Consider the following 20,072-nt stretch of genomic DNA (forward strand, 5'->3'; position numbering starts at 1 on the left):
GCGTCTGATAAACGGGAAACCAGCGGTGCCGGCAACAGCAGCGCCGGTGGCAATTGCTGCGCTGTTCACAAACGGAAAGCCAGCAGTCCCGGCAATGGCAGCACCAGTGGCAAAGCCAGTGGCCAATGGTCCGACAAAGCCAGCTCCATAAAATCCGGGAGCACCAACAAACGGCAGAATCGGGCTGGCAGTGGCGCCAGGAGCAATAACAACAACAGCGCCAGCAAGAGCAGCAATAAAAGTGACAGCAAAGTTAGGCATGTTTAAAAGTGATAATTGTATGTGTGTGTGTGTGTGTGTGTGTGTGTGTGTGTGTGTGTGTGTGTGTGTGTGTGTGTGTTTGTAAGTGTATGAGGCAAGAGGGTGTAGAACACTGGGTGTAATGTTTAAATTGTTGAACTAATAGTCCTGGTTGTCTTATTTATACTCATTTGTATTGCATTTAATATTATTATTTGTAGTTGATACTGTATAAAAAAGGTATATATGACTATGAATATATGTTGCATCGTACATGTTACTTTACATATTTTGATACATCCTAGAATTTGATGAATTTACTTTACTTTTGAAATATTGGCTTGATATTAAACAAATCATTTACCTGGGCTAATATTAATTTTTAAAATAAAATAACTGGGTGTGAATACAACAAGCATGTGTTTATTATTTGAGTTGTGTTGTGCTATTTAGCTGGTGCTAATTAAAAACTAGATATAGCATATTTGCATGTGTTCAACTAATTTTGCTTTATAAATCAAATTAGGCAAAAGACAATAACACGACGCACATTGTGTAAGAATATAAACATTTGACTGTAAATTTTTATTATTACGTTTTTAAAAACTGATTCCTGAGATTAGACATTTCATAGTATTTGCACAATCAATGGTTTGAAAAGTACGTAATCTATTTAAATACTTGAATATGCGTTCTCGGGCCAGTGCACCAAAAAATAAAATAGCTTGGTGAACTGATTAATATTAAAGTGACTAGGTATTGTTGCGCAGACTGAAGATATGGAAGTGGATGTTGAGGCCGAGAATCGCGAAACAGGTTTCCACCTGCGCGCTGATCGATAGGACGCCAATTGGATAACGCAGGCGTAAATCAGGGAGGCATTACATTGATGCCCAAACATGCTCCCCATTCTGTAATGCACACGCATAAGCGTACACGCACGAAAACCACAACATTGACTTGCCAAGATACCGGTCTACTCGCAGAAGATCCAGTTCTCACCAACGGAGCGCACAATGGACAATGTGCACAACAAAGGCGACTGGGAACATATATAAGATGAGGCTGGCCCCTAGTAGTACTTTAGAAACATCAGTAATAAAACCTTTTATAAAATCACCCCTAACTTTTAACACTAGACAACTAGTGCTCCTCACACCCCCCTCTTACTATAACAGTATTGTAAAACTGCAAACGCATGTGTATGAAAAGCGTATAAGAAACAAACAGCAGCGCCATTTTATGCGTACTTTGCACAACCAATGTATATATATTTAGACTAGTACCAAAGTGCGTGTGTGAGTTATATTTTGGCAACATTTATGTCTTTCAAATTATACTAGCCACAGCTGAAAATGGCCAATTGAATCTGTGCTTAGATTTGTGATAGCTTTTTAAACAAAGAACATCATTTGTTTGCGTTTTGTTTGTTATTTTTAGGAATGTTATTGCGAATAAAACAGTCACAATAGACGTTATGATTTTAAACAGTTTGGATTTGAGCCATTGCAACTTATTAGCATAAACCGACACATTAAATGTAACATTTTATTTTGCTAATTTTGATGCAGCCAAGAATAAAATTTATTGGTTTTTGTAAATAAAAGTTTAAAGTTGCTAAATCATAAAATATATAGTAATTCTGGCCGTTCATAGCGGCTCAAATAGTGCTGCTGCTGCTGTTTTATATCTTGGAGTTTTTACCAGTTGCTCAACAATGAATCAAGCGATAACGTTGGCCGCATTGAGAACATTCACGTTGTCGCAGACTACATTTGCGTTTTTGTTGTTGGTAAAGACAGTGTTGTCGCAGCAGTTGGCAGCATATGCGTTGCGGTCAAATGCGTTGACAGTGTTGGCCGCAAAGGGGAAACCACCCCAGCCGCCACAGCCGCCGCCTACACCCCAGCCACCGCAGCGCTTGGCTATGTGGTGATCACCATGGCCATGCTCGATGTTGCTCCTGGCAAAGTTATGCGGCTTCTGGACAGTGTTTCCATTTGCAGCAGTGGCATCGTGGGCAGTGACGGTCGAAACAGCACTCAGGACAAAGACAGCGACGGTGGCAAAGTAGTTGAACATTGTTTTGTATGCGTGTATATAAATAGATAAAAACGATAGTGCTTGTTGAAATGGGCTGTAGTAAATACAATTGTAATTGTAATGTTTGTGTTTGGCTTTTTCTGAGGAAATTATTGTTTGCTTTATACAAAAAAGGGGGCGGTGAGCTTGCACAACTATGAAACATTTGAAAGGCAAGGCATCCGAGTGTTTCTGTCAAATGCGTATTAGCCAGCTGATAGCTGACAAAGATATAACACCATGCGCGATATATCTAAATTATATATCTGCCAGCAGTCACCCTGTTTATTATTACAAAGTATGCAATAAAATGTGTTTACTGGAATATCCATGAGTGATAGATGATTTGCACAAAATTTGAAGTTGTTTCTAAAATTTCCAAACATGGGTAATTAAATCAAAACTTATATCTATGGTACCCAGCTATGCCGACAATGAATAGCTGGCCAACAACATTGAAGATTATTTGCATGTATACATTAACCTTTTTAAATAATAAAGTTATTAGCAAACAAGCTCTCTGTATACACCTGTATAAAACAACATAAATAAATAGTTATCTTTTTTGTTTGCTATATTGTGATTTGAGGGGAGCACTAGTTGTCTAGTGTTAAAGTTATATTTGGGGTTTGTTATAGTTTTTATTATCAAGGGAATAAAAGTAGAACTGGGGCCAGCCTCGTCTTATATATGTGCTTTGTCGCCTTTGTTGTGCATATTTCCAATTGTGCACTCTGTTGGCGAGAACTGGTTCTTCTGCGAGCAGACTGGTATCTTGGCAAGCCAATGCTGTGGTTTTTGTGTGTGTGCACTCACGCATGTGCATTGCAAAATGGGGACCATGTCTGGGCATCAATGTAATGCCTCCCTAATTTACGCCTGCATAATCCAATTAGTGCCCTATCAATCGGCATGCAGGTGGAAACTTGTTTCGCGATTCTCAACCTCAACATCCACTTCCATATCTTCAGTCTGCGCAACAAATATGTGTGATATGTTAATTATATGTATTATTAAAATACAATGTTGTGTATATTGTGTATTGAAACGTTTTATGTACTGTTGGTTTATGTATTGATTGTTGACTATGGTATTTTATTAATTTATATTTAGAATATTATTGCGGTTTTTGTTTAATTTAATTTGACTATATATATTGAATTCTGGGAGAGACGTTCTGGGAACATGTAGAGATAAAATACTATGTACAAAAGGGTTTATATAAATGCTATGCACTAGAAAAGGTGAAGAACATATTGCTTTGTTTGGTCACTGTGTAACTTATTGATGACTGTGTGTTTGGCTGGAATAGCCAAGACTGGCTAATCGGTTGATCGCCATCAACCAATACACAATGAGTAAGGGAGGTGGGCAATATTTTTTTGCAACAGCTCCACTGCGATCTCATACTTTTGCTGTCAAGGTAAACCTTTTTTCTATCTCTTTTGCGCCTCGCCAAGAAGATATGACACGAATGCTTATGCTTGGACACGCGCGCGACACACTCGTGTGCCCACTAAGGTGAATCCAGCGGGTGGTCCATCACGCAACATTGTCTTGCTGCGCCAATAGAAATTTAACCTGAATGTATTGAGCGATATTGGCGCATTGCTCGGAGTACACATTCTTACGCTGGACTTGGCAAGGACCCTGCCCAAACTTGCAACTCTTTTGCCTTAACTACTCGTAGGTGCAAATCTTCCCAATCACTGTGTTGCAGCCATGTAAGTTGGTCCCGCAGCTGCTGCAGAGAGAAAACAGGAGCGCCTGTTGCGCCCAGTCATCATTACCCCACATTGGACATCTGCGAGGTGGCTCCCGACAATGAAATTGGTTTTATTTGGTGAGTCAATAATAACTATACGCAAAGCTATTCTGCCCCCTCCGCTCTGGCCTGCCACACCCACTGAGCTTCAACCTTCAGTGAACCCTTTTGCGCATGGTATATTAGTGCAGTCATCTCGCAGCCGAGTGCGTATAATTGGCGGCGTCCGTGTTACTGATGAGACATTTTAGATATATAGCAACAAGACATTGGTTGCTTGTCCCTTTCGGTCGACAATACTGCTGAATCTGGCTTCCTCTGACCCAACTGCTGCTTATTCGTTATATTCCCCGCTTCTATGCTACACTCTCCAGACATAGCCAATTATGATCACTTTATTCTACTTACAACCTTACGTGCAAGCTTTTAGTTTTGTAGGTCGCAACTTCAATATTTGTTATTTTTTGTAATTTTAACAAACAAAAAATAAACCCTTATTGGAACAGTACAACGTCTGTACTTGTAAATTTAAAAATAAATAACTGTCTGTCCATCAATTGTCCATTTTTTAATAGAAAAAGAATGCAAATATCTCTTTTCTATAAATAGTTTTTTATAGTATTGTATCATTTTGTTCACAAAGTCAATTTTCAAGTCACAATGCATTCTACAAGAAATATTTTTTAATGTACTCCACTTTGCTTCTATGTTCACATAATGCTTTAGCCTATAAGTACGCTGCTTTTCTAGCTCATTAGGAATAATTAGGAATAGATGTAGCATGAGTATAGACGGAGTAAGTTGTGCTTGCTCTCTATTCTATCCTTTTATTTTCTCATATTATTCTACCATTAATCATTTCTATTATAACAAGATTTACTTTCATCATGAACTTTCCACTTGTGAGCAATAATAAAGACATTATAAGTTTAGTTCAAACTTTCTTCCCTCATCTCCCAAAATACCACGAGTTATATATCCAGCCCAACAATGTAGGTATTTATCTAGTCGACATGGACTTAAATTCCATTTTTGATGGGCAATGGTATTTTTACCAAAGCAATTTAACTGTTGAAGCGGCGGTACAACGGCTGGTTAAGAATGTCGGTATTAAGAAGTATGAAATTGAATTACTAAGTGCTCAGGGCGAGAAAGTTAACAAAAAGCTAAATCTGTCAGACTATAGGGGCAAAAATTACATTGCTGTCTTTGCCTTTATTGATGATGTGTCAGCTTCTACTCGAAAGCAAAAAACTGTAAACGCGTGTACGCAGGGCCTGTCCCGGAGTCTGACCAAATTAAACAAATTGGCCAACTTGAAGAAGAGTGCAAAACGAAATGGAACGATGTGAGTGTCTTTTCTATTATTTAGTATTTATTTTATATTAAAATAAAATAAAACCAACTTTTCTTCAACCCAGTTAAATAAGCTAATCATTAAAATAAAGCGACCTGTTCTGTACTGGTGCAATCAGCCAGTGTTAGGATAACGAAACAAGCCCCGCCCATACTCAAAGTACTTCCACTCACGGCGTACAAAAATAAAAATAAAAAAGTGAATTTTTTCTTTACTCAATTTTACAATTATAATTTTCAAACTTGAATAAATTTTATCACAATAAAAATGACGTTCATCCATATCGTCCTTCTTCCAGTCAAAACCACTGCTCCCAAGGAGCTTGTCGCCAAGGTAGTCATGGAACTCAATGCGCTTTCAAAGCATATCCCCTATGTTCTGAAATCTCGCTGCGGAGCCACCGTCACTCAGCGTGGCCAGCAATACACCCACGCCCTCTTGGTTGAACTTGAGTCCGGCGATCAGCTCCAAGCATATAACGACCATGCGGCGCACCAGGCTGTGCTCGCTGATATTAAGAAGATTATTTCCGAGCCGTCGCTCGCCATGGATTTCTAAAGTAAACAATTTATGATAATAAATGAATTGAATTGAATTGCTACCATTGTTGCTGTTGTTACTTGTACCAAAAAAATGAAGTGAAATGAAAAGAAGAGGATAAAATAAATCGTTATCTTGTTGATGTTGGTTGCGGATTCACGGGCAAAGGCGGCAGCTGCGACGGTACGCGGTTGCCGTTAGACGACGAACTATAGCCGATGCTGGCTGATGACGACGAGCGCAGCTTGTCCATACTATTCAGGCTCCCATTTCCAGACATCTGCTGCCAGGACGGCGTGCGGCTGCTCTTGGGCGAAGTGGCCCGGCACAACGAGCGCACGCGGTTACTGGCCGGCAGCTGCTGGTCGACCCAAGCGAACAATCGATCAAACTCGCTGCCGATATCCTCACGCGTGCGCCGGTCAAGCACACGGATCCCAGGCAGCGCATCGTTGCTCCCGGGCGTAGCCGCCTGCGCGGTCATAGAGGAAAGCCGGCCGTCAGGAGTGAGCACGACAGCATCGTAGTCAGGCCGCCGCTTGCGGTACTCGGTCAGCAGCTCGGCGATCATCGTGAGGAACAACTCGGGATCAAAATCGGCCTTTTGGGCCAGCAGCTTTTCGCTGGACGTCTTGATGTATGTCATCAGCAAGGCGGTGTAAAAGCGGCGGTGAGTGCGCTCGAACCGCACAATAGCCTCGCAAACCTCCCACCAGCGCGCAAAAAGGCCGTCTTCGACCGTGCCAATCTCAAACGCGTCCGAGTCGGCAGCAACTGCGGTGTCTGACGACGAGGCGCCGGGTGAGGACTGTGGGGCCTCAGGCACGAGAAACTTTGACAGGACGCTGCCGAGATCCAGCAGCAGCACCATGCAAAACTGGCGCAGGTCGCGAGGGGGATTGTCTCCCAGCTCCCAGGCCAGGCCCAGGTTCTGCACAATCTGCAGTGCGGCGTCTTCAACCTGCTCGATGCGGCCGCCCAGCCCGGAAGCGTCGCTTCCTGGCGTGGCATTGGCCTTGGCCATCGCTGCCACCGACACGCCGGCCTGCGGCAGTGCCTCCTGCAGCTCGCCCTCGGAGCAGTGCACAAGCAGGTGCAGCAGCATCGGCAGCGTCACCACGCGGCCGCCGGGCACCTTTGTACTGTTTCGCGCCCAGAGGTCTCTCAGCTTGCCAACCTCATCAACGCTGATGCTCATGCCCAGCCGCCGCACGTCCAGAATAGACTCCAAGTACGCGTTGTTTATGGCGCCCAATGCCTTGCGGTATACCATGTCGGGGTCCAGGTTGCAGTCCTCGTCGGCGTCGGCCACAGAAGTGTCCGGCTGCACCCATGCCTGTCCAAATGCGTTGAGCCCGTAGGTTATGAGCTCGCGATGCCGCTCGTCCTGTGCCAGCATGACCAGCACCGAGATCTCGCGAATTGCGTTGACTCGGTCATCAGCGGCAAACACGCCCTTTACGAGCCGCTGCCGGATGCCAACCTTCTGCTCCTTGCCGATCAGCCTCACTCGCAGGGCCTCGTTGAGCACCATGTTGAGCACGCGGCGGAACGCTTTAGCCTTGTCCTCCTCAGTCACACGTCCTGCGTGGATCTCGCAGCACAGCGGGTCAGCACAGAACACGTCCAGGCATGCATTTGAGTACTTTGCGTCGTATGTCATGACGTTGGCGTTCATCAGAAACACGTGGTCGATGACTGATGCCGATTGGTCGCGCGTAAAATAATTCAGCCGCCACTGCGAAACTGCATCCAGATTCAGCCTACAATCAGCGCAACGCAAAGGATTAGCAAAACTCGATCAAGTGCGGAAAAAAATTTCACTTTCTGCTAGCCTGTCGCTTTCACGCAGCATGGCAATCTAGCATCCTCAATGCACTCTCTTTTTATTGTCTTTTTGCACTCCCTTTTTGCTAGCAGCAGCAGCAGCATACTGAGAAGCAACGTTGTATAGCGCTCCAAAAAATGGTTGGGTCGGGCCAAACCAGTTCGGCCAAATAAGGGGCCGAAAACACAGAGACCATCAGACTCGAGAGAAGAGCGAGTGAGGGAGAGAGAGACAAAAGGAGAGCATAGATTATGCGGCAAAGCATAGTCGGTGCTGCTGGAAAATATTACAAAATCGATGTCCTCGCAGCTGCTAACTTGGGCTTGGCTGAGCTGAGCTGTGTTCTGCAATCGTCATCGCGATACGGTCGAGGAGAGTGCTTTGGCATGCCAAGGCAGAAAATAATGGCGCTTCAACCCGGAAACCCAGAGAGGGGAACAAAAGATGAGGAATAAAATAAAACGCAGCAGTAGTGTCACGATGATATCCGACAATCAGGCCGCGTTAGCATTGCTGAGAAGAATCAATATCCCGCAGCACAAGAACCACGGCCCATTTTGGTCCGCACAAAAGACAGAAAATTGCGCAACAATCGGAACAATGGCAACACAAAAATACTGTCTCTCTCGGGACACACATCAAATCGCAGCCTTGTGAAGGAAAAGCAACCAGCCTTTTTTACGTACCTCGTGCTTTTGCATGCCTCGGAGACATCGTCTAGAATGTCGTGCAGGTCCTTTGGGTCGTACCGGTACGTGCTCTCTTGGATCCGCTTGACCAGTTGCTCGCGGTACTCGCGGTAGAACAGCTCCTCGACGCAGAATTTGGCGAAAAACAGATCGTTCAAGGCACGCAGAAACCCGCGCGCATCTATGCTAGGCTTCCTCAAATGGCCCCCGCCGGCTCCACTTGGCCTCCGCTTGCCGCCGTCGCCTGGTGAAACTTTATCGGCATACTCTGCTGACGAACCATTAGCCGCCCCGCCTTTGGGCGACAAGCCGTTGGATGCCCGGCCCGGCACCCGGCTGCCTGAGGCCCTTCCCATGCTGCCGCTCTGGCCCGCGCTGTTCGACGCTGACCGGCCGCTGCTGCTGGGCTGCTGGTTGACGCTGACGCTCGAGCTGCTGGCTGACCGCGACCCCGTCGGCTGCTGGCCCATCCGCGACATGCTCGCAGACAGTGTGTTCCTTGCTTTCTGTCCCGTAGATATCGATGCCATGTAGCTTTGGTTCTGCGATGTCTTTGACCGGCTTGAATTGCTTCGGAAAACCAGCTCCTCATCTCCAATGTCCGTCGCACGCGGCATTAGTCGCGAATTCAGCGACTCGCTGCTTGTCATGCTGGACTCGAAGGACTCGCTGCTCTGACCGGCACTGGCCGCTGGACTGTACATTGCTGCAAATATGAAACAGGGATGGGTTAGGGAAGAAAGAAAAAGAGGAAGAGGAGGAAATAAAGACTGAATGTTTCGAATTTGTGTATATAAAGGGAAATTGACAGAAGGTGGACAAGAAAAAAGAAGAAAGAAGAAAAAAGGGATATGTTTGTTGAATTGAGAAACGCAATTGTCGAGCATAAAACCCAAAGCTTTGGTATTTTTCTAGGTGTTTTTTTCGTTCACTGCGAGACACGCTCAAAAACACTTTTTTCTATTGTGCAACGAACCAGAGGCAAAGAAAAATTCTGGCAGTGCCTTGTTTTTTATCCCAGCGTGCTCAAGCCAAAAACAAAAAAAGCCTTTTATTGAGCGCTCCGGCGGATATAATCGCTTTTTGGATAATCTTTTTACTCAGCGACACTGGAATGGCCGGAAATATCCCGATTTCTTACCCTATCCCGACCATCTCACCCTCTCCCACCTGCTGCGCTTTCTTTACCGTTTTCAATCGTGTTTGTTATTTTTCCACCCTACTTCCCTTTCCCACTCACCCTTGTCCACGCCTACTGCTTCGTTAAACATGCTTAGAAATGATAGTAAGTCTTGTGGCTTTTATTTTATTTTATTTTATGTTATTATTGAATAGAAAACTTTAAACAAAAAATATTCATCCGCATGCCTTCCTCCTAAAGCAGAAGCAAACAAGCAATGGCCCTCTAATATATGCATGTTATTTATTTTGCTGCGTCAACTTTTTTTCATCTTTTTCTTTATATCGTCTTTTGTATATATTTTTTCGACAATAGATTTACCCATCATGACTGTTGCTTTTAACATAGTGTGTTTTACATAAACATCAAGGTGATATTGGCCAACATAATATCCAACAACTATTGTATAATCGCATAATGATATACCGTCGCTTCTTCTTATTGTAAATGCGGGAATATTGTATGTGTATTTCTCACAACTTTTTAATGAAAGCTTCAATACTTTTGGATCGCCCAAACGAGACCCACTCGTGTTTTTTGGAGCCTGTTATAGGATCTGTAATGACGTGGATGAACACGGTATCCATGTCCGTTTTTATCTTTTTACAAGTGTGCTCACACCTCATGATTAATGAACGCTGAAAGTATAGAATATAAAATATAAAAAATAATTAGATGGTGAAAAGGTGAAAAGGTGAGATGAGAGAGTGGAAAATAGAAAGAGTAAATTATGTGGAAAGCCAAAAAAATTTAATAGCGGCCTTTTTTATCAATACTCACACTCGCAATTTGCTGGCCAAGCCATTTTCTTTGAAAGGCAAAGTCTGCATTTATCTGCCAAAATCCCCATACAAAAGAATAGTGAAAGACGCATCAAAGAAGCCAAAAATAATCGAAATAGAAAAGGTGCAAAATATAAAGTAACGACAAAAAGGGTTTTACCAATGAATCAAATGACAGAACTATTTTTCATAAATAGCTTAGATTACAGGCAATGCAATTTGGCTCACAAGCTGGCTTACAAGTTGGTACCAGATGAATGAATGTCTAAACAATATGAACCAGATACAGCAGGGATTTCAATAAATTGGTATATAATGACAATTATAGTCTAACAATAACACCTACATGTCTGCCCGATGCAAAAAAAGTTTATTTCTTAATATTTATTTTTGCTGACTACCAATCCTTGCCACCAACATGTGTAAACATGAGAAATCAATGTGCTCTTGCAAATAAAAAATACTTGGATAAACCAGCTCGCGGCTGTAACAAAAACATTATATATAAATCTGAATGATTGACCAATTTAAGAATAGCGCTAGCCATTAAAAATACGGCCATATATATAATGTTATCAACAACAAATCATACAAAACCCCCATTTGCACTTGCACAAAACCCAACAATCATATCTGTCTGTATATAATACATACTATTAATTAGTGGCTTAGCAATAAGCACTTGGCTTGAAAACAAGCCTTCTTGGCTCAGATGGCAGAGCGTCTGCCTAGTAAGCAGAAGGTCACCAGTTCGATTCTGGTAGAAGGCATATCTTTTGCCAAAAGTTTAGTTGTTGCATAGTAAAATTTTTGCAAAAATGGGCTCAGCCGGGACTTGAACCCGGGACCTCTCGCACCCTAAGCGAGAATCATACCGCTAGACCACTGAACCCTCTTGTCTCAATATAGGCTTTTTAACGAGCTAACAAGTGACTTTCTAACCTTTCTTTGATAGCCAAATAAATAAAGTGTGTATATTAATAGTTTATTATTATAGAATAATGATTTTATTGCCAATTTTTTATAGCTGTAGATGCAAAACTCCTCACTTTTATATTTTTACTTAATAATAACACATTAATTTGTAAAATACATGTTAAAATAAGCATTGGGCTAACCTTTACTCTTATAACATCATTACATAGTCTGTATTTTAAATATACTCAATTAACACAAGCTTTTGTTACTTCCCGCACATTATATCATGATTTGTCTCAAATATATTTTTGCCTTGTATGTATTTTTAAGAGTATAGTAACTATCATTATATTTCTTATTTTTTTACTGCACCTACTCCGTTCGATTTTGTGCAAATGTTTTTTTACGTTCCATTATTTGCATCAGATTGTGAGATGTATGCAAGCGCTCAACAATCAATATCATACAGTTATGCCATTATTTATATTTGTTATATTTTAAACACGCAATACAAAATATATTCAAATTTGGCATGCGGGCTACATTAAATGTGGGATTTTAGATTTCTGGATCAAATAACAAAAGTAAAATATGTTTTCAACTAAATTATTAAAGCACATACGTTATAACGCGCGTCATAAAAATATTGCAATTAAAATTAAAATATGGTTCTTTGAGCGGTCGACATCTTGTATGATTGTGTTTATATTAAATATGTATTTTATATTTAAATACTAAGCATTATTTGATAGATCTAAAATGCAAGAGTTATTGCTAACTATAGTGTTATGTAAGAGGGGGTGGGGAGCACTATTGTAATAATGTTAAAATAATGGGTGTGAAATTATAAAGGTTTTTATTACTGTCGTGATCCATAAAAATGTGGGTCTAAATTGATATATTCAAGTCTTAAAAAATTACTTAAGGAACTGAAAAAGGGGGCAGCGCTGTGTGGGCAGCGCTGTAAACAGAATGGTGTTCCTTGATGTTAGCCAGCAATAACAGAAATGTGTATAGTGGCCATGAGGGCAATCTTGATTCTTGAAAAGGGAAGATAGTGGCTTGAAATGTGTGTTGGGCACCACAATTACTAGTGTTTCTAAAGTACTATTATCGCCGGCCTTGCCTTATATATATTTTCTTGTCTTTGTGGCACTAACTGGCAGTTGTGTGCTCCGTTTTTGAGAACTGATCCTTATGAAAATAACCCGGGTCTCTGATATGGCATAATTGGCATGTCTGCATTCTTGCGCCCAGCACATCCATTTCAGGACAGGCAGTATGTCCGGATGTCAATTGTGGCGCCTAATTTGATACACTGCAATTTGGCCCGTATCAGATCCATCTGTGAGCTGACGAGAGTTCTGTCTCATGATTTTCACCCTCAGCGTCTACCTCCATATCCTCGGGCTGCGTAACAATATTATATAAATCTGCGCGGGGAACACCCAACAGATTCCGAGTCTGTCGCCTTTACCACTCGGCCAAACTAACTATAAGGCTAAACTAGCAAGCGCTAGTTAAAATGTAATTATTGTAAGAACAAAATAGCATTGAGCATTGGGCATTTTTGGATGTTAATTGTAAAACTTTATGCATAGCAAACAAAAAAGATAACTATTTATTTATGTTGTTTTATACAGGTGTATACAGAGAGCTTGTTTGCTAATAACTTTATTATTTAAAAAGGTTAATGTATACATGCAAATAATCTTCAATGTTGTTGGCCAGCTATTCATTGTCGGCATAGCTGGGTACCATAGATATAAGTTTTGATTTAATTACCCATGTTTGGAAATTTTAGAAACAACTTCAAATTTTGTGCAAATCATCTATCACTCATGGATATTCCAGTAAACACATTTTATTGCATACTTTGTAATAATAAACAGGGTGACTGCTGGCAGATATATAATTTAGATATATCGCGCATGGTGTTATATCTTTGTCAGCTATCAGCTGGCTAATACGCATTTGACAGAAACACTCGGATGCCTTGCCTTTCAAATGTTTCATAGTTGTGCAAGCTCACCGCCCCCTTTTTTGTATAAAGCAAACAATAATTTCCTCAGAAAAAGCCAAACACAAACATTACAATTACAATTGTATTTACTACAGCCCATTTCAACAAGCACTATCGTTTTTATCTATTTATATACACGCATACAAAACAATGTTCAACTACTTTGCCACCGTCGCTGTCTTTGTCCTGAGTGCTGTTTCGACCGTCACTGCCCACGATGCCACTGCTGCAAATGGAAACACTGTCCAGAAGCCGCATAACTTTGCCAGGAGCAACATCGAGCATGGCCATGGTGATCACCACATAGCCAAGCGCTGCGGTGGCTGGGGTGTAGGCGGCGGCTGTGGCGGCTGGGGTGGTTTCCCCTTTGCGGCCAACACTGTCAACGCATTTGACCGCAACGCATATGCTGCCAACTGCTGCGACAACACTGTCTTTACCAACAACAAAAACGCAAATGTAGTCTGCGACAACGTGAATGTTCTCAATGCGGCCAACGTTATCGCTTGATTCATTGTTGAGCAACTGGTAAAAACTCCAAGATATAAAACAGCAGCAGCAGCACTATTTGAGCCGCTATGAACGGCCAGAATTACTATATATTTTATGATTTAGCAACTTTAAACTTTTATTTACAAAAACCAATAAATTTTATTCTTGGCTGCATCAAAATTAGCAAAATAAAATGTTACATTTAATGTGTCGGTTTATGCTAATAAGTTGCAATGGCTCAAATCCAAACTGTTTAAAATCATAACGTCTATTGTGACTGTTTTATTCGCAATAACATTCCTAAAAATAACAAACAAAACGCAAACAAATGATGTTCTTTGTTTAAAAAGCTATCACAAATCTAAGCACAGATTCAATTGGCCATTTTCAGCTGTGGCTAGTATAATTTGAAAGACATAAATGTTGCCAAAATATAACTCACACACGCACTTTGGTACTAGTCTAAATATATATACATTGGTTGTGCAAAGTACGCATAAAATGGCGCTGCTGTTTGTTTCTTATACGCTTTTCATACACATGCGTTTGCAGTTTTACAATACTGTTATAGTAAGAGGGGGGTGTGAGGAGCACTAGTTGTCTAGTGTTAAAAGTTAGGGGTGATTTTATAAAAGGTTTTATTACTGATGTTTCTAAAGTACTACTAGGGGCCAGCCTCATCTTATATATGTTCCCAGTCGCCTTTGTTGTGCACATTGTCCATTGTGCGCTCCGTTGGTGAGAACTGGATCTTCTGCGAGTAGACCGGTATCTTGGCAAGTCAATGTTGTGGTTTTCGTGCGTGTACGCTTATGCGTGTGCATTACAGAATGGGGAGCATGTTTGGGCATCAATGTAATGCCTCCCTGATTTACGCCTGCGTTATCCAATTGGCGTCCTATCGATCAGCGCGCAGGTGGAAACCTGTTTCGCGATTCTCGGCCTCAACATCCACTTCCATATCTTCAGTCTGCGCAACAATACCTAGTCACTTTAATATTAATCAGTTCACCAAGCTATTTTATTTTTTGGTGCACTGGCCCGAGAACGCATATTCAAGTATTTAAATAGATTACGTACTTTTCAAACCATTGATTGTGCAAATACTATGAAATGTCTAATCTCAGGAATCAGTTTTTAAAAACGTAATAATAAAAATTTACAGTCAAATGTTTATATTCTTACACAATGTGCGTCGTGTTATTGTCTTTTGCCTAATTTGATTTATAAAGCAAAATTAGTTGAACACATGCAAATATGCTATATCTAGTTTTTAATTAGCACCAGCTAAATAGCACAACACAACTCAAATAATAAACACATGCTTGTTGTATTCACACCCAGTTATTTTATTTTAAAAATTAATATTAGCCCAGGTAAATGATTTGTTTAATATCAAGCCAATATTTCAAAAGTAAAGTAAATTCATCAAATTCTAGGATGTATCAAAATATGTAAAGTAACATGTACGATGCAACATATATTCATAGTCATATATACCTTTTTTATACAGTATCAACTACAAATAATAATATTAAATGCAATACAAATGAGTATAAATAAGACAACCAGGACTATTAGTTCAACAATTTAAACATTACACCCAGTGTTCTACACCCTCTTGCCTCATACACTTACAAACACACACACACACACACACACACACACACACACACATACAATTATCACTTTTAAACATGCCTAACTTTGCTGTCACTTTTATTGCTGCTCTTGCTGGCGCTGTTGTTGTTATTGCTCCTGGCGCCACTGCCAGCCCGATTCTGCCGTTTGTTGGTGCTCCCGGATTTTATGGAGCTGGCTTTGTCGGACCATTGGCCACTGGCTTTGCCACTGGTGCTGCCATTGCCGGGACTGCTGGCTTTCCGTTTGTGAACAGCGCAGCAATTGCCACCGGCGCTGCTGTTGCCGGCACCGCTGGTTTCCCGTTTATCAGACGCGATCATTCCACTGGCGAGCATCTGGCCAAGCGCTGTGGCGGCGGCTGGGGCGGTTGCGGCGGAATTGGGTGTGGCCGGGGTGGCTTCCCATTTGCAGCCAACACCGTGAATGCATTTGACCGCGACTTTTACGCTGCCAATTTCAACGACAACACGCTCTTTGTCAATAACCAAAACGCAAATGTAGTCAGCGACAACGTGCATGCACTCAATAGCGCCAACGTAATTGCTTGATTTGGCCAAATTCAGGGTGCCAAGAACAAACACTGCAAAACAAGAATAACATTGGCAACAGCAGCAGCGACAGAAAACTTTAAAGACATTTGACTGAATCAGGCATTATTATTTTATTGGTTGATTTGAAATATAAGTAATCTTTTTCACACTGTTTTGTACGTGGTCAAGTGTTGCTTACAAATAAAAACTGAATTTAAATATTCAGCTCATGGTTTACGTGTCGATACGGCAAAAGAAAAAACGTAAACGTAGCTTTAATTGCTCAACAAATTAATTTGTTGCTATTATATTTCGTAATTTTACGTGGTGCCAATAATAAAAAGAGATAGAAGACGGGCAGATGAATCAAAAAGAATGTGGATGAAACACACGTACAAGCAAATTTTGCATTGCATTCAACTATGTATTATTTAAAAAAGGGTTACAAAAATTATTTGTTAGACTGCAAGAAAGAAAGAAAGGAATAAAAATTTGAATATATAAAAGCGACAATGGGCGTCTCGTATTCCAAGAAACCATTATCCTCACATCGCTGCTCATTCAGTTTACACTTGCCACTTTAGATTAAATACCAACCACATCAACAAAAAACACAATAAACATGCCTTGCTTTGTCGCTACTATCACCGTTCTTGCTGCTATTGCTGCCTTTATCGCGCCCGCTGCCAATGCCAGCCCTGTTTCTGCCGGCTATCAGCCCACCAAAAACATTTGCGACAATGGCAAATATTACAACAATGCTCGTCCTTACGGCGCAGAATACAACACCCACGCCTATCCCTACGGCGGAGCAAACAATGCGTACAGCAACTACGGTGGTGCCAATAACTATGGAAATGTTGGCAACTACGGTGGCGTTGGCACCTATGGGGGTGTTGGCAGCTACGGAAGCTACGGATCGGGCTTTCCATTTGCGCTCAGCACAGTCAACAAGCTTGACAGCGACTCGTTTGCTGCCAATTACAAGGACAACACAGTTTACGCCAACAACAAGGACGCCAGCGTAAGCAAGGACCAGGTCAGCAAGTTTGACAGCGTCAATGTCATTGCTTGATTGATATTTTTTGATTATCATCCATATCCCATATTCATCTTTATAGACATATACTTAGACAACTATAGATAGGCGCATAATAAATTATTTATGTATATCAGCAATCAAAAGACATCTCTTTAATCGCTCATCATCTGAAAACAAAACAGAAGCCACTGTCAGTTCCACCCTCTGCAAGGCAAAGACCGCGGCCACCTGCTGTCTAACAAACGACGGTATCACAGAATGAGTCGGGATATTCAAAAGTCGGGCAATCTCTCTCGATGTCTTTGCGCAAAACATAACCAGACAAGTAGCCGAGGAGGAGTCTCGGAGCTCCAATATAAAGCGACACTCCATGTGTGTAGATTGGCATGATGGCGTGCAAGGGAGTTTTCGCCGGTGAGTGTCGCAAATTGTCGCGTACGTTTGGTTTGGAGTCGGTGGCCAGGTGGCGGTTATGTTTGCGGATATGCGAAACTTTGTATTGGTCTATATGAGATATATAAATTAAAATTTTTTGATCTATGGGGAGAAAGTATTAGTAGAGAAGTGAAAGCTGTTCATTTTTATAGTTTTTTGTTGTTGTTGCGAAATGTTGAACTTGCCTTTGTTGATGTTAATATTTCAGCTATAGGTGTGATGCCAATAATGTTCTCATTGGCAGCAGCATCCGACGCAGAGACAGTTTCAGAAGCAGAAATGTTTTTGGTGTTCTTTGCGATTTCTAACATTTCCCTTTTTCTTTCCATAAACATCTCCAGCTCAACAGCACCCTCAGGAACAGCCTTGACCAGTACCGTATTCGGATACTTTACATCCCTAGCCAGCACCACCACAGTTCCACCATTCGCAAAAGTGTCAACCTTTGCGTTTCTCAGTTTATAAACTCCACCAACCAAAAGCTGCGGCATCCGGTTGATCATACCAGGACAAATGATATCGCAGACAATCTGGCAATTAGCAGGGCACAGTGGGTAGGAGAAAAGGTGTTGTTGGGGGATCAATGGGTTGGCAGAGTAGTCGGTCATTAGGCAGCGTTGTCTGAGGACCATTCCATGAGGGTCGGTTTCGGGCGGCGATAGGGCGAGCAGCTCGAGGTAGAGGTCGGCAAAGGTACAGCCAGTGAGTTGGGATATCTGACGCAGGTACTTTGAAGACGAGACCGCCGCTGGTGTTGTTGTTGCTGTTGGTGTTGCTGCTGCTGTCGATGGTGAGGTCACGCTGGGACTTGCAGGATGTGACAGTGACTTATTTGTGAGTATCCACCATTTGCGCAAATACTGAACGAGCGGCGGCATATCTTGAACAGAGTCTGAAATGGCCAAAATATTCCACAATGACAGCGACTTGTTTTCCAAGCAAACTTTTCTGGTATTATTCGCTGTGGTAGTGGTAGCCAGGGCGTTGTGGAAGTATACGATATCACCCGGGTTAATGTCATTATTTACAGTGGTGGTCAGGCAGAGTTCTACCACCGCTGTTGATTCGTGGTGGATGATGGTGGGGTCGGTTAGCTGGAGAGTGTACTGCGGCTGTGAGGAGGCAGTGAATGTGCTGGATGTTATCACGGCAAGCACGGTTATAGCGGTGGAGTGCTGGATGTCCTTGAGTGGAGTGGCCATGACTTTGGCGAGCGCGTGCAGGTAAGTGCTGGGCTGAATGAGGTGGTCGTCTTCGGACGGCGAGCCGAGCGAGCGCATCAGTTCCATGGTGTGAGATTAATGGGATTAAAGTAAAAAAAACAGGCCGGAAGCTGTTGTGTTGTGTTGTATAATATCAAGATCAAAAAAATTTAATTGCTAGCGCATAATTTGAAATGACAACCCCATTTGTAATTTGCATTGAGGGGGTATGGGAATGGAAAAGCGGTCGCATGCGACATTCATTTTCATCATCAATAATAACAGCTTTTATTTTTATATATTTCCTATTTATTGACGTTTTTTTTTAAAGAGTACATTTAAAAAATGAGAATTCTAATTTCATTATCTTGTAAAGGCCTGCTTGAGCTCCTGCACACTCAACAGGGCGGTTCTCGCAACCCCCTCCAAATTAACATCGCCCCATCCTCTCTCCGCATTCTCCACAGCCTCCCTTTCATCCTGCTGGGTCAAGCACCTCAAAACCACCTTCTTGCTACTCTCCTGCACCTCTCCCGCCATAACCATCTCATCCAAAGCAAAATAGGCCTTTTGAAAGTTAAATATAAGATCCAGTTCACAAACATTCCCAAAAAAGCGATCCAACACTTCAACATACCGGTGGATGACTTCGAGCATGATGAGCTCGTTATCATCCAAACCAATGCCAGAGATGAAATAAAGCGAGGCGTATTTGCGGTAGACAACTTTGGTATCGTTGTGTTCGATGAAATTGCACTGTTTGGTCGGTTTGCGTGTGAGAACGAGGTTGGTGATTTGCTTGATTGTGGACTGCTTCTGTTTGCTGCTTGTTGTCGTGTACCACTTGGCCATGCGCAGCTTGCCCTGGCGGCTGACAAGGAAGAAGTATTTGATGGGCATTTCGCAAAGCAAAGCGGGTGTGGAATTTAAATTGAGGGAAAGAGAAGGTAATAAAGGCAAAGAAAGAGGGAATGGATTGGGATGGGATGGGATGGGAGGGAATGGATTGGATTGGATTGAATTGGATTGGGTAGGATTGGATAGTATTAAATAGTATTAAATAGTATTAAATTGATTTGAATTGAATTGAATTAGCACGGCTGGGAAAATAATGGTAAAAAAGAAACAAAATAAAAGATGAAAGCGGAGCAGCCGAAGCAAAGTGCTGTCCGCTTTGTGCGTGGCGAGATGGATGGCGGAGTTGGAGGTTGCGCACACAAAAAGGAGGAGGGGTGTGTGCCAAGAAAAGGAAAGGCACAGTTAATCTAATCTAATCGAATATAAAAAAGCAACCCAACCCAACCAAATCAAATCAAACCATAT

The 20,072-nt window shown here is 42.0% G+C and overlaps 6 protein-coding genes and 2 non-coding genes across 8 annotated transcripts; 3 read left to right on the plus strand and 5 right to left on the minus strand.

Annotated features, from left to right (window-relative positions):
• Positions 1-1,962: 1,962 nt before the first annotated feature.
• BX661DRAFT_198826 (uncharacterized protein) lies at positions 1,963-2,322 on the minus strand (the record flags this gene model as incomplete). Its single annotated transcript, XM_051538268.1, has 1 exon — positions 1,963-2,322. The coding sequence occupies one exon, from the start codon at positions 2,320-2,322 to the stop codon at positions 1,963-1,965; it is 360 nt and encodes a 119-aa protein (XP_051391315.1).
• Positions 2,323-5,680: 3,358 nt separating this feature from the next.
• On the plus strand, positions 5,681-6,022 carry BX661DRAFT_183537 (stress responsive A/B barrel domain-containing protein). Its single transcript, XM_051536256.1, has one exon. The coding sequence runs from the start codon at positions 5,712-5,714 to the stop codon at positions 6,000-6,002; it is 291 nt and encodes a 96-aa protein (XP_051391316.1). The 5' UTR covers positions 5,681-5,711; the 3' UTR covers positions 6,003-6,022.
• On the minus strand, positions 6,023-9,371 carry BX661DRAFT_224967 (uncharacterized protein). Its single transcript, XM_051538926.1, has 2 exons — positions 8,499-9,371; positions 6,023-7,747 (listed from the first exon to the last, which is right to left on the minus strand). The coding sequence occupies exons 1-2, from the start codon at positions 9,203-9,205 to the stop codon at positions 6,115-6,117; spliced, it is 2,340 nt and encodes a 779-aa protein (XP_051391317.1). The 5' UTR covers positions 9,206-9,371; the 3' UTR covers positions 6,023-6,114.
• A 1,789-nt stretch (positions 9,372-11,160) lies between these two features.
• BX661DRAFT_t67 lies at positions 11,161-11,233 on the plus strand. Its single transcript has one exon. It is a non-coding gene; the product is annotated as a tRNA-Thr (tRNA).
• Positions 11,234-11,283: 50 nt separating this feature from the next.
• On the minus strand, positions 11,284-11,355 carry BX661DRAFT_t72. Its single transcript has one exon. It is a non-coding gene; the product is annotated as a tRNA-Pro (tRNA).
• A 2,199-nt stretch (positions 11,356-13,554) lies between these two features.
• BX661DRAFT_171491 (uncharacterized protein) lies at positions 13,555-13,914 on the plus strand (the record flags this gene model as incomplete). Its single annotated transcript, XM_051533707.1, has 1 exon — positions 13,555-13,914. One exon carries the CDS (start codon positions 13,555-13,557, stop codon positions 13,912-13,914), a length of 360 nt encoding a protein of 119 aa, XP_051391318.1.
• Positions 13,915-17,197: 3,283 nt separating this feature from the next.
• Positions 17,198-18,895, minus strand: BX661DRAFT_183565 (uncharacterized protein). The gene is made up of 2 exons (XM_051536257.1): positions 17,811-18,895; positions 17,198-17,616 (listed from the first exon to the last, which is right to left on the minus strand). Exons 1-2 carry the CDS (start codon positions 18,834-18,836, stop codon positions 17,230-17,232), a joined length of 1,413 nt encoding a protein of 470 aa, XP_051391319.1. The 5' UTR covers positions 18,837-18,895; the 3' UTR covers positions 17,198-17,229.
• Positions 18,896-19,040: 145 nt separating this feature from the next.
• Positions 19,041-19,886, minus strand: BX661DRAFT_183566 (putative AP-1 adaptor complex subunit sigma). Its single transcript, XM_051536258.1, has one exon. It carries the CDS (start codon positions 19,647-19,649, stop codon positions 19,113-19,115), a length of 537 nt encoding a protein of 178 aa, XP_051391320.1. The 5' UTR covers positions 19,650-19,886; the 3' UTR covers positions 19,041-19,112.
• Positions 19,887-20,072: the final 186 nt, after the last annotated feature.

The sequence above is a fragment of the Kickxella alabastrina genome, assembly GCF_025024165.1.
Source record: "Kickxella alabastrina strain RSA 675 chromosome Unknown BX661scaffold_13, whole genome shotgun sequence".
NCBI lineage: Eukaryota > Fungi > Kickxellomycota > Kickxellomycetes > Kickxellales > Kickxellaceae > Kickxella > Kickxella alabastrina.

Coding starts and splice junctions, on each gene's coding strand:
- BX661DRAFT_183537 (XM_051536256.1), top strand. CDS start 5,712: ATGACGTTCATCCATATCGTCCTTCTTCCAGTCAAAACCACTGCTCCC.
- BX661DRAFT_224967 (XM_051538926.1), bottom strand. CDS start 9,205: ATGTACAGTCCAGCGGCCAGTGCCGGTCAGAGCAGCGAGTCCTTCGAG. Junction 7,748..8,498: donor GAGGCATGCAAAAGCACGAG/GTACGTAAAAAA, acceptor CGCTGATTGTAG/GCTGAATCTGGATGCAGTTT.
- BX661DRAFT_183565 (XM_051536257.1), bottom strand. CDS start 18,836: ATGGAACTGATGCGCTCGCTCGGCTCGCCGTCCGAAGACGACCACCTC. Junction 17,617..17,810: donor ACATTTCTGCTTCTGAAACT/GTCTCTGCGTCG, acceptor TATCTCATATAG/ACCAATACAAAGTTTCGCAT.
- BX661DRAFT_183566 (XM_051536258.1), bottom strand. CDS start 19,649: ATGCCCATCAAATACTTCTTCCTTGTCAGCCGCCAGGGCAAGCTGCGC.